At 39.6% G+C, this 11,946-nt stretch overlaps 1 protein-coding gene across 1 annotated transcript; it reads right to left on the bottom strand.

The window, feature by feature from the left end:
• Positions 1–2,488: 2,488 nt before the first annotated feature.
• On the bottom strand, positions 2,489–9,039 carry LOC141351028 (uncharacterized). Its single transcript, XM_073857043.1, has 2 exons — positions 5,320–9,039; positions 2,489–5,253 (listed from the first exon to the last, which is right to left on the bottom strand). The coding sequence occupies exons 1-2, from the start codon at positions 7,630–7,632 to the stop codon at positions 2,848–2,850; spliced, it is 4,719 nt and encodes a 1,572-aa protein (XP_073713144.1). The 5' UTR covers positions 7,633–9,039; the 3' UTR covers positions 2,489–2,847.
• Positions 9,040–11,946: the final 2,907 nt, after the last annotated feature.

The raw sequence follows: 11,946 nt of genomic DNA on the forward strand, positions 1-11,946 counted from the left end.
ACTCTTTCTTACCATTTACTCTCACCATTGTTGAGATTTGTAACCAAAATGTTGATGTCTCTCTGAAGCCAAACCCACAACTGATATGTTACAGCAATCTTATTCAATACAGTGTGTAGTGACTATTTTGTCTTGAGTTTGTTCTTTGTCACATTGATGTTGACTGGGGAAATCTTTGACGCTTGCTTGTTCCAATAAACCAAGAAAAATCCAGAAGAGTAAATGTGAAAGAGTAGGTGGGTTTTATTATAACAAAACAAATAATACAGATCCTTTATCTGTTAAATAAATTATAAAGAGAATGGCTTAAAGGGGCAGCAGTTCATTCAAACATTCCTGTGGCAAGGTCAAAAAGCTATGTGCTCCCAGTCAGCCACACCTCCACCTTGTCACCTTCCTATTTAATGTCCTTTTGACCTGTAGAGGGCACAAGTTCTCAAAAAATAGAACAATAAGGAAAACATTATTAGAAATATAGCTGCAAGCAGCAACACGGGGTCAAGCACCTTCGGCGCAATGCAAACACAGCACAGCAAGCACACAAAGCACAGCAAGCTCACAATGCACAGCAAGCACACAAAGCACAGCAAGCTCACAAAGCACAGAAATCACACAAAGCACAGCAAGCACACAAAGCACAGCAAGTACTCAAAGCACAGCAAGCACACAAAGAACATCAAGCACCCAAAGCACAGCAAGAAACATACAACGTATCAATCACCCAGAGCGCATTGAGCACCCAAGGTGCATCAAGAACACAAGGCGCTGCAAAGAACCCAAAGCGTAGCAATCTCAGAGCAGAACCACCGCAGTGCCAAGAAGCATCCGAAAACATGGCAAAAACTGAACATATATGAACTACAGACAGGTCAAGAAGAATAGGTGAGAAAGAACAAAATGTAATAGAAGCGATGAACACTTGCCTCAGGCGGGATTCGAACCAAAGAACTCAGAATCTCATTGCTTGTGCCTTACCCGCCACGCCACTCAGTTGACACAGCTCAAGAAACAGCAGAAAAAAAATTACAGAGATGCAAGGATTGTCATATGCCAATTACCAAAGATGTAGAAATGAAACTGCAGAGCAGAAATAACAGAAATACAATGTATATGAGAATCAAAAAGCTCAAGTGAGATTGAAGACAAGAAAAACATTCTGTAGAGCAACGCTATAAAATGTAATATACAGTAATTAACTATGACAAATAGACAACATCACAGGCACGATCAACTTTACAGAGGTATTTCTAAAAAAAATGCCTAGGTGCCAGAAAAATCTGTTCAGTCATTTCTGTGCGGATTGCTCCAAAGAACCTACGAGCAGAACCTGGCATAAAATAAACAAAATTTGTAAAAGGAGTAGCGAAAAGATAATTTACCATATGCCTTACAATAACACATTAATAGAATGTTGGAAAATGACAAATGAGGTATCGTTGCAATCGGCATAAACCAGTGAATTTAATTTCACAAAGAAAATTAATATCAGACAAAGTATTCAGAAGTTATAGGCAGTTCCATAAGAACTGGTATTGTTTATAACCCCTAGGTGGCGCCATACTCTGACTTCCCAGGTACCTTCAGGACATCATGCCGAAGCTCCCTACCTATTTTTTCGCCGATATAGCCAATACTTCAAAAGTTATAGCAATTTATGACTCATTTCAAAATTGTAGACAAGCGGTCAGGTCAATCCCGGCATAATACACATCCACAGATGCGGCATGAGCCAAGGAATCCGTAGACACCACAATCATAGTTTTCTGACAAAACAATTCAGTAGTTATGGGCAAAAATAGCCTTTTTTCATATCTCATGACCCATAGGTGGCGCTGTCACCAGATTCGGCATGGTCCCCCAGTTTATGCTTGACATGACGTGTACCAAATTTCATTTCGATTGATAAAATAATGACCGAGATACAGCTTCAAAACCATTTTTGTGTCAACCTTGTTAAGTTTGTGCATTTATTACTTTTGAACAAAGATAAATATCAAAATTCTGTTCGGTCATTTCTATGCGGCTCACTCCAAAGATCACCTGTGCCAAATTTCATAACAATTGCACCAAATTTAAAGGAGGAGTAGCGAAAAAACAAAATACTGTACATTTCAAAATGGCTGCTACTGTAATGGGTGGAGTCTTACTGTAAGGTATTAAAAACAACAAGCATGAGGAGAGCAATCACATGTACTAAGTAGAATTTTCAAAGATCAAACAGATCTGCAGTTATAACCATTTGAACATTGAATTTTTGCACTGCTGGTGGCGCTATAGAGTTACTGCTAGAGACCCCATTTTTGGCCACCTGACTATTTATGACCACCACTACAACTGTGCCAAATTTCATCATTTTCCTACATACGGTTCATAGGGCTGCCATAGACACCAATGGCTAAGAAGAAGAAAAAAGTACAATTCCAATAGGTGTCTCAGCACCTTCGGTGCTTGACCCCTAATAAATCATTATGTGAAATGAAATGATTAAAAAATGGCTCCTACACAACCGGCCCCTAATTGTGTTGGTAAGCAAAACAATTATTAAATTAAATCAAACTAGGAGCCTTAAATAAATTATTTTACTTTTATGTGAGATATAAAACAAAAAGAGAATACTAGACCATTGTCATCAGGTGTCTTTAGATCTTGTCTTCATCTCCTTCTAACATCAAGCATAACTTTGTGATTGGCCTTTCTAAGATACTGTTCTGTGTCTTGAGTTTCACAGAGCGTACAAGTCCTTTTTGGTCAGGGAAAACTTCTATAATTCTGCCCAGTATCCAAGAACCTCTTGAGGAAGTTGGATCCACCACCAATACAACATCTCCACACTGAAAATTCCTTCTTTTAATGTTCCACTTTTGACGCTCTTGGAGTAGCGGCAGGTATATCCAGTGTCCAGCGTCTCCAAAAAAGGTTTGCCAAGTATTGAACCTGCCTCCAGCGGCGTGTAGTGTACTGTTCGTTCTTATCAAATACACCGGGTGTAAGAGTTGGTTTGTTTTTGAGCAGCAGGAGATCATTTGGTGTAAGTGGGTGCAAATCTTGAGGGTCGGTAGAGACTGTTGTTATAGGGCGACTGTTTAAAATTGCCTCAACTTCACACAAGACTGTCTGGAGCCCCTCGTCATCTAAGGTTTGCTGTTTAAGAACAGAATAGAGAACTTGTCTGATGGATCTTATCAGCCTTTCCCATATGCCTCCGTGATGGGATGCACCTGGTGGGTTAAACGTCCAATTTATGCCCTTTTCTTTGAGTGTTTTCTGTATTTTGTCCTGGTTTACTGCCACAAAAGCCTTTTGCAGTTCCTTTTTTGCACCAACAAAGTTGGTTCCATTGTCTGACTGTAAGTGTTTCACTTGTCCCCGCCTAGAAATGAACCGCCTCACAGCGTTGATACATGAGCTTGTGTCTAAGAAGCTGGCCATTTCAATATGAACAGCTCTACTGGTCATGCAAGTGAATAGCACGCCATACCTTTTTACTAGTGCTCTTCCACGTTTAATTTGAAAAGGACCAAAGTAGTCGACCCCGGTGTTAGTAAAAGGGGGTGAGTCAGGTTGAAGTCTTTCCTGAGGTAGATCAGACATTTTTTGTTCTCCAACTTTGGCTCTGTATCTTCTGCACACTACACATTTGGTCAGAATCTTCCTGGCAGCTGAATTAGCATTTATTATCCAATATTTTTTGCGGAGTTCAGACAACATATGGCTTCTTCCCCCATGTCCTGTTGTTTTGTGCACATGCCTTAAAATAAGTGTGGATACATGCGAGTTCTTTGGTATTATGACAGGAAACTTTCTTTCTTCTCCTATGGTTGTTTTGCTCAATCTGCCTCCTACTCTTATCAACTCATCCTTTACATGAGGGTCCAGTTTGTACAAGGTACTTTTCTTCTTTAACTCAGGAGTCTTTGAGGTGAGCATTTTTATTTCATTTGGGAAGAATTGTCCTTGGGTGAATTGAACAATGGCAACTTCAGCTTTCTTCAGATCTTCAATACTTATTTGCTGTCCACCCACTGTGTAGTCAGGTAAGTCCTTCATCCTGCTTCTTGTAAGTATTTTGCTCCCATTCAATTTTCTCTTTTGCACCAGTGATTTTAAAGTTTCCTTGAGTTTCAGGTACCATGCAACTGCGAGAAGGAGTTTTGTCCAGTTAGAAAAATAAGTTATTAGCTTCTGTGTTGGGTTTTCTTCCTTTAGGCAGGTTGCATTCACTGTGTACATTCTTTTTACTTCAGGGTCATTCAGGGGTAGTGGACTGTTTTCTTTGAAGCACCGGATTTGTTGTTCCGTTTTCTCTTTCCATAAAACGTCTGGACCATGGAGCCATCGCTTGTTGTTAAGGAATTTGTCTGCGCTTTGCCCTCTTGTTGCATTATCTGCGGGGTTGGAATTTGAATCAATGTAATTCCACTGAGATAACTTGGTGGCATCTCTTATTTCTGCAACTCGATTGGCCACAAATGTCTTGAATCTGGTATGTTCATTTGATATGTACTTTAGTACCGATTGACTATCTGTCCAGAACATGGAATGGTCTAAGTGCAATTGTAAGCTAGATCTCAGTAATTTGTCCATTCTTACAGCTAGGACTGTTGCGGCAAGTTCCAGTCTTGGAATTGTTATTCCTTTGAGAGGAGCTACACGCCCTTTCGCCATAACAAAAGTGACGTGAACTTTGTTGTTGTCATTCACAAGCCTCACATAGCTTACAGTCCCATAGCCTTGGTCACTTGCATCAGCAAAGTGGTGTAACTGTGCATGCTTTATTGGTCCAAATTCGTTACTCATGAAGCATCGTTGCACTTTGAAGTTTGTGATTTGAGTCAAACCAGCTGTCCATTTTAACCATTGGTCACGTATGATGAGGGGTGCCTCTTCATCCCAGCCTAGATTCAGCTTACAGAGCTTCTGTAACAAGAATTTAGCTGTTAATGTGAAGGGGGTTAGGAAGCCAAGAGGATCGTAGATTGAACAGACCATTGACAACATTCCTCTTCTTGTAAGTGGTTGTGATTTTAGTTGAACATTAAAGGTAAAGTTATCTGTTTCAATGCACCATTGCAGACCTAAAGCCCTTTCAGTTGGAAGTTTGTCCTTGTCAAGATTGAGATCCATAATTTCTTTGGCTCTATCCTCCACAGGAATGAGAGACAATACTTCTCTACTGTTCGTGGCCCACTTTGATAGATTAAAGCCTCCTCTTTGGCAGATGGATTTGACATCAGCAATTAGATGCACTGCCTCCTGTACAGTGGGAACAGACTTCAACAGGTCATCTACATAAAAGTTATGCAGAACTGTATCAATTACCTCGAGCCTGAAGTGCTTTCTGTTGTCCTCTGCTGTTCTCCTTAGTGCATAACTCGCACAGCTTGGCGATGATGTTGCTCCAAACAGATGGACAGTCATCCTGTATTCCACAGGGGGTTGGGACACATCTCCTTCTGGCCACCACAGAAACCTCAGGAAGTCAGAATCACTGACTGGGACCTTCACTTGATGGAACATGGCTGTGATGTCCGCCATCAGTCCTATTGGCTCCTGGCGAAATCTGTTGAGTACACCTATAAGGCTATTGGTTAAATCGGGTCCTTTGAGTAGTTCTGCATTCAATGATTTTCCACAGAGAGATGCACCACAATCAAAAACTATTCTTAGCTTTCCTTTCTTTGGGTGATAAACTCCATGGTGGGGTAAATACCACACCTTTCCCTCCCTCGTCGGCTGTGCCTCTGGCACTTTTTCTGCATATCCACTACTGATCATGTCAGTCATGAATGTGACATATCCTAATTTGAATGACGGGTTCCTATTGAATTTCTTTTTTAGGCTCTGCAAGCGTTGCTCGGCAATACAACGGTTATTGGGAAGCATAGTATTGTCCTTTCTAAAAGGTAACTTGATACTGTAATGTCCATTCACAATTGTGGCTGACTCATCTGCTATTTTCAAAAAACGCCTGTCCTCAATGGACATTTCCTTCACCTCCTCCGACAACCTTTCACTGAAATCCATGTTATACTGGGCAATCAGCATCTCATGCAGATTGTGTACAGATATGCGGTTGACTGAATGAGAGGGCATGACGTCGTTAGCCTTTGTTCCTAACGGACCATTCACTATCCATCCAAGCAATGTTCTCATAGCATATGGGCCGTCTCCTTCACTATTTACAATCTGCCATGGTTCCATGGCTTTGGGGGCATTTGTTCCTATCAGCAAATCAATGTCTGCATCAATGGTATAAATTTGAATGTCTCTAAGGTAAGGCCACTTTGACAGAGCGCTCTGGTTGGGTATGTTACCTTTTGACACAGGAATCTTTGCTTGTGTGTATGTCTCAGGCAGAGTTAGGAATACATTGTTGTGAAGTCCACTTACTTCAAGTCCAGTGATTACATTAGTAGACACAGTTCGTTCCTGGCCCATTGTGCGCAGAAGAATGTTGGTTCTTTTTCCTTGTACATTTAGTTGGTGCATTAACTTATCTGTACAAAATGTGGCAGAACTGCCAGGGTCAAGAAATGCATAGGTATGTATTACTGTGTTACCTTTGTTTAATTTTACCTTCACAGGCACAATGGACATTAGACACTGTTCTTCACCGGCCCCAGTATGACTGCATGCTTCCAGAGATACTTGTCCTGTGTTCACCTTTTTTGGTTCCACATCCACGTCTATAGATGTTTCAGCTCCTTTGTTCTGCTCTACTTTTCCTATGTGCAGTATCGTAGGATGTGGCCTCTCACAAATAGTGCATGAGTGTTGCTGGGTGCAGTCCTTGCTTATATGGCCTGTAACAAGACATGCAAAGCAAATGCCTCTTTCTTTCAAAAATGATATTTTGTCAGTATGACGTTTCCTTTTGAACCAAGAACAACTTCCCAATAGATGTACTCCTGAGCAAAACAGACAGTAGGGCTTATGTTGGACTATTGAAGCACTATTCCTCTGTTTGAGAGAAGTATTGACATCAACGGTTGTTGCGTTGGCTGTAAAGCTTTTGTTAGTGAATTTGGGTTTCACGGACATTGACTGTTTGGGCCTTACAATATGTGCTCTTTGAGCAGGATCTTGTATATCACCAAAGACAGGATCCGTCAAGATTTTAACCTGCCTTTCAATGAATTCAACTAAGGTTTTGAACGTGGCCCTGCGCTTGGTTGATTCTTGAAATTGGCAAACTTCCACTCGCCATCTCTCTTTTAATTTGTAAGGCAATTTGCTGACCAATAATTTCAGATTGGACGCCAGATTTAACTCATCCATATATGCAATCTCCTTCATGGCGTTTAAACAACCCCTGAGATACAAGGCATAGGATTTCAGACTTCGGGAATCTTCTGCCCTTATTGGGTTCCATGACAAAGCCTTATTAATATATGCACTGGATATTTGGTATTCATTTCCAAAATGCTCCTGGAGCAGTTCTTTGGCCTTTGCAAAGCCTCTCTCGGGATTTAAGAAGAGACAAGTTTTGACTAACTCCCTAGACTGACCGGATGTATATTGCTCCAAATAATACAATTTATCCTTCGCAAGCTCAACTTTGCTTTCAATGTTGTGCTCAAATGACGTGATAAATGATCTGTATTCAATTGGGTCATTGTTAAATACCTTCATCTCCTTTCGTGGAAAAAAATGATTTGTCCTGTTGCTTTATCAATGACGCCGTGATGTCATTTTGCCTCTGCAGAATATTGTAGAGCTGAAAAGTATCTTGTGGTGCTCCTCCAAGAGGTTCAAGTGGAACAATAGGTGTTTTTCCTGCCGGCCTTTGTCTTGACTGATGCCGTGATAAAGGCTGCGTTTGCTGACTGATTTGAGAGGGCAGTGACTGATGAGAGATCATACCTGCTTGTGGTGGTTGTGTATGATATGTGCGCGGCTGCGTTGCTTGGACAGAGTACATTTGGTGAGACTGATCTGGCCAGGTCGGCCGCACCGATGGAAGAAAATAGGGCTGCGGCGGAAGAGCATAAGTTTTAAGTCTGACACTTGCATCTTGAATTCCTTGGGCATAACCTTTTTCTTCCTTTGGTTCACTCTCTTCACTCCCTTCACTCTCCTTTCCTATAAGTTCCTTTGTTTTTTGTAATTTGAATGATTTTTTAAAATGTTCATTCGCTTCATCTCCCACTGAGACATTGCTACTACTCTTACTCTTACTCAATATATTGAGTTTGGCACTAGCAGCATCCAATTCAGTTCTGAGGGCTAGCATTTCCTTTTGCTTCCTCAAATTTTCCTGTCTTTTAGCCAATTCTGCCTCTTCATTCTCTATGTCATGTTTCTTTTTAAGAGCCGTTAATTTAATTTCTAACGCAGCCTTTTCAGCTGCCGCACGTCCTAAAGCAGAGGAGGCTACGGAAGTCTTTGATCCCCTATCTTCTGCTTTCTTGGAGAGCGTTGCAGAAACACTGTCATCTGGACTTATTTCACATTCTTCATCTTCATTTCCGTGTGCGCATATCCAATTGTCTACTTCTTGAAGGAATTTACTAATTATTTCTTTTTTAGGTTTATACCAGAAGTGATTATCTTCTCCGCGATCTTTCTCACTCAAAGCGTTCTGATACTCCTCATGTCTAGCTTCAAAATCATTCAATAAATCTCCATATTTATCCATATGTTCGTTAACTTCTTTAACATTTGATTCCTCATTCCTTAACATGTCTTTGACAAAGTTCATTTTGCGTGTAAGCAGCGCAAGCTTCATCTTTCTTACTTTACGTAAAGCACTCGCGGTTTCGCCGCAAACATTTTCCATATCGGTAAGATTCTCCTCTACCTCTGTTTGCAACCCTGTTTCCTCTGGTTTTTCTGTTTGGTCAGCCATTGTTTTCACAAATCCAACACAAATAATATCCACTTAGTATTATCTTCACATCTTCATAAATTGAATTATTTCCTTTACATTGTTGTTTTAAATCCAAAGGAGCGCATGCATAATAATAATAAAGCAACGCTTTCAAACTTCCTGTTTAGCCACTTTATCCGTATAAACTTGATTCAAACACAGTCCTAAATTCAAATGATATTTAGATGTAACGAATTCTTCCAATATTTGGTTACTTAAAGGGGACATATTATGAGATTTTTTTTAAGATGTAAACTAAGTCTAAAATAGGTCTGAGCAAAAGTGTGCCGTTTTGGGTGTGTCCTTTAAAATGCAAATGAGCGGATGCAGTGCAACCACTGATCACAATGATGGTGGTTTGTTGCAATTGAAACTCTATTGTGCTGTCAAATATTTTATCTCTCTCTTTCTCTCCATACTAAATGGTTGTGCTGTGATTGGATAGTGCAGATAAAGGGGGCGGCATTACCTTATTCTGACATCACAATAAGGGCCAAATTACAATGACCTATTTTTTCACATGCTTGCAGAAAATGGTTTACCAAAACTAAGTTATTGGGTTGATCTTTTTAACATTTTCTAGGTTGATAGAAGCACTGGGGACACAATTATAGCACTTAAACATGGAAAAAGTCTGATTTTCATAATATGTCCCCTTTAATCGTCTGTTTCTTGTGATTTAACAACTTAAAGTAGCAGCGGCTTACCGCAACTTCGGCGTCTTTCACACGCGGCTTTGGCTTTCCTTTGTTCCTTTGTTCCTTTCCTTTATTCCTTGCGTAGCTTCGGAACTCATTCCAAATGATCCACACGGGTTTCAAGATCCATAAGCTAGCTTTTTGACTAATGTAGTGACTATTTTGTCTTGAGTTTGTTCTTTGTCACATTGATGTTGACTGGGGAAATCTTTGACGCTTGCTTGTTCCAATAAACCAAGAAAAATCCAGAAGAGTAAATGTGAAAGAGTAGGTGGGTTTAACAAAACAAATAATACAGATCCTTTATCTGTTAAATAAATTATAAAGAGAATGGCTCAAAGGGGCAGCAGTTCATTCAAACATTCCTGTGGCAAGGTCAAAAAGCTATGTGCTCCCAGTCAGCCACACCTCCACCTTGTCACCTTCCTATTTAATGTCCTTTTGACCTGTAGAGGGCACAAGTTCTCAAAAAATAGAACAATAAGGAAAACATTATTAGAATAAATCATTATGTGAAATGAAATGATTAAAAAATGGCTCCTACACAGTGTTTTTATAGATCAGCATAGAGTGTCACTTTACTTTTATTATTTTATCATTTCATATTTGAATGATAGGTAGCACGACAAATAATCAATAAATCTTAGATGACTTCATAGACATCCCTCCTTCTCCGAGCAATAAACAAATTACAATTGCTAAAAGCAAAAAACACTGATGTCAAAGTACAAAAGCCTAACTAGAGGAAACACTAATCCCCATGGTGGTGACTTCAAATGAATATAAAACAAACACAAACTACGGACAGTGTTTTATAAATCTACAGAATGTTCAGTTTTTGAATAAACAGAAATGTCTGTAAACATAACAGAAAACATGCCGGTAATTTTCTGCCAGGACATTATCTGTTTTTTTACGGATTATTTTTTTAGAGTGTATAGAGCAAGCTCCTGATTGTTTAACTTGATTTTCCACCAAAGTTCAGATTTGTAACTTGCACTTTTCCCGCGGCAATGCTCAATTCACGTGGAACGAATAAAAGATCAAGACAATAGACATATGAAACACAAGACAGGATTGTGACACAAATAGTATTACTTCATTTAAGATGAATTTTAAATATATGAAATATTGCTGCAGTAAAACAAATTCATGAGGTGAATTCTGGAGGTTTTTAGAAAGAGTGATTTATTAAATTACTTTGCAAATAAGTTTTTAATTTTATAGATGGGTGGAAGGGATTAAATACAAACATTCAAAACATTCAAAGATAAAATAACTGATTAACATATGACAGTGACCACACCACAATTATACAGATGATCTGAAAACACAAGACAATCTGAAAGAGCGATTTCTCTCACTTTCCTGATATTGTCAGAATACAGTAATAAGTTGTGTATATTGTTTAATTATATTACCGCAATAATAGTTATAAGTGCACTTCTAGTAAGATAATCATACACTGGAAAAAAAGAGTAAGTAGAATTTACTATATTTTTATATTGCAAGTTCTTGGAAAAAAAAAATTTCACAAACATTTTACAGTGTTGGTAACAATATAATAAATAATATTTTAATTACTTTCAATCGGTTACTTCTTTGATTTAATCTTCTTTAATGGAAATTGTACATTGCAAAATCCCTGGTGCCAAATCAACACCGGCTCGGTGTCCACATGGGCACCACCAGCAGGGTGCCAAAGGGGTCACATGACGAAAATGCCAGCACCGCCACCCCGCAGGCCCGAGCAAAAATGTGTCGTTTTGGGTGTGTTTTTTAAAATGCGGATGAGCGGATGAAGTGCAAACACTGATCACAATGATGGTGGTTTGTTGTAATTGAAACTCTATTGTGCTGTCAAGTCCAAAAATGTGTCGTTTTGGGTGTGTTTTTTAAAATGCAAATGAGCGGATAAAGTGCAAACACTGATCACAATGATGGTGGTTTGTTGTAATTCAAACTCAATTGTGCTGTCAAGTCCTTCTTTTCTCTCTCTTTCTCTCTGCACTAAACGGCATTGCAGTAGTTGGAGAGTTCAGATTAAGGAGGCGGTATTATTCTAATAAGATATCCTTATGACATCATAATGAAAGCCAAATTTCAATGACCTATTTTTGTTCACACCCACAAAGTGGCAATGCCAACACCCCCATCACATGACCCCCTTAAAAGCAACACCGAAGCAGTGCTAGAGCCAATCAGATAATTAAGCAATCATTTAAGTGACCACTCGACTACCGAAGACACCTGGTGACAACGAGCAGAACCACATCCACAACCTCCAGTCACTGCCTAATGCAGGGTTTACACCAAACGCGTTTTGGGCGTCAAAATTGCGTCTACCGCGCCTAGTTTGCCGCTTGAACACTTTGAATG

This window comes from Misgurnus anguillicaudatus, chromosome 19 (genome assembly GCF_027580225.2).
Source record: "Misgurnus anguillicaudatus chromosome 19, ASM2758022v2, whole genome shotgun sequence".
In the NCBI taxonomy this organism is placed as follows: Eukaryota; Metazoa; Chordata; class Actinopteri; order Cypriniformes; family Cobitidae; genus Misgurnus; species Misgurnus anguillicaudatus.

Bases quoted from the DNA above. Each gene is read 5' to 3' on its own strand.
- LOC141351028 (XM_073857043.1), bottom strand. From the start codon at position 7,632: ATGAAGGTATTTAACAATGACCCAATTGAATACAGATCATTTATCACG. The intron at 5,254-5,319 runs GTAATTGATACA...CCCACTGTACAG, and splicing joins GAAAGCACTTCAGGCTCGAG to GAGGCAGTGCATCTAATTGC.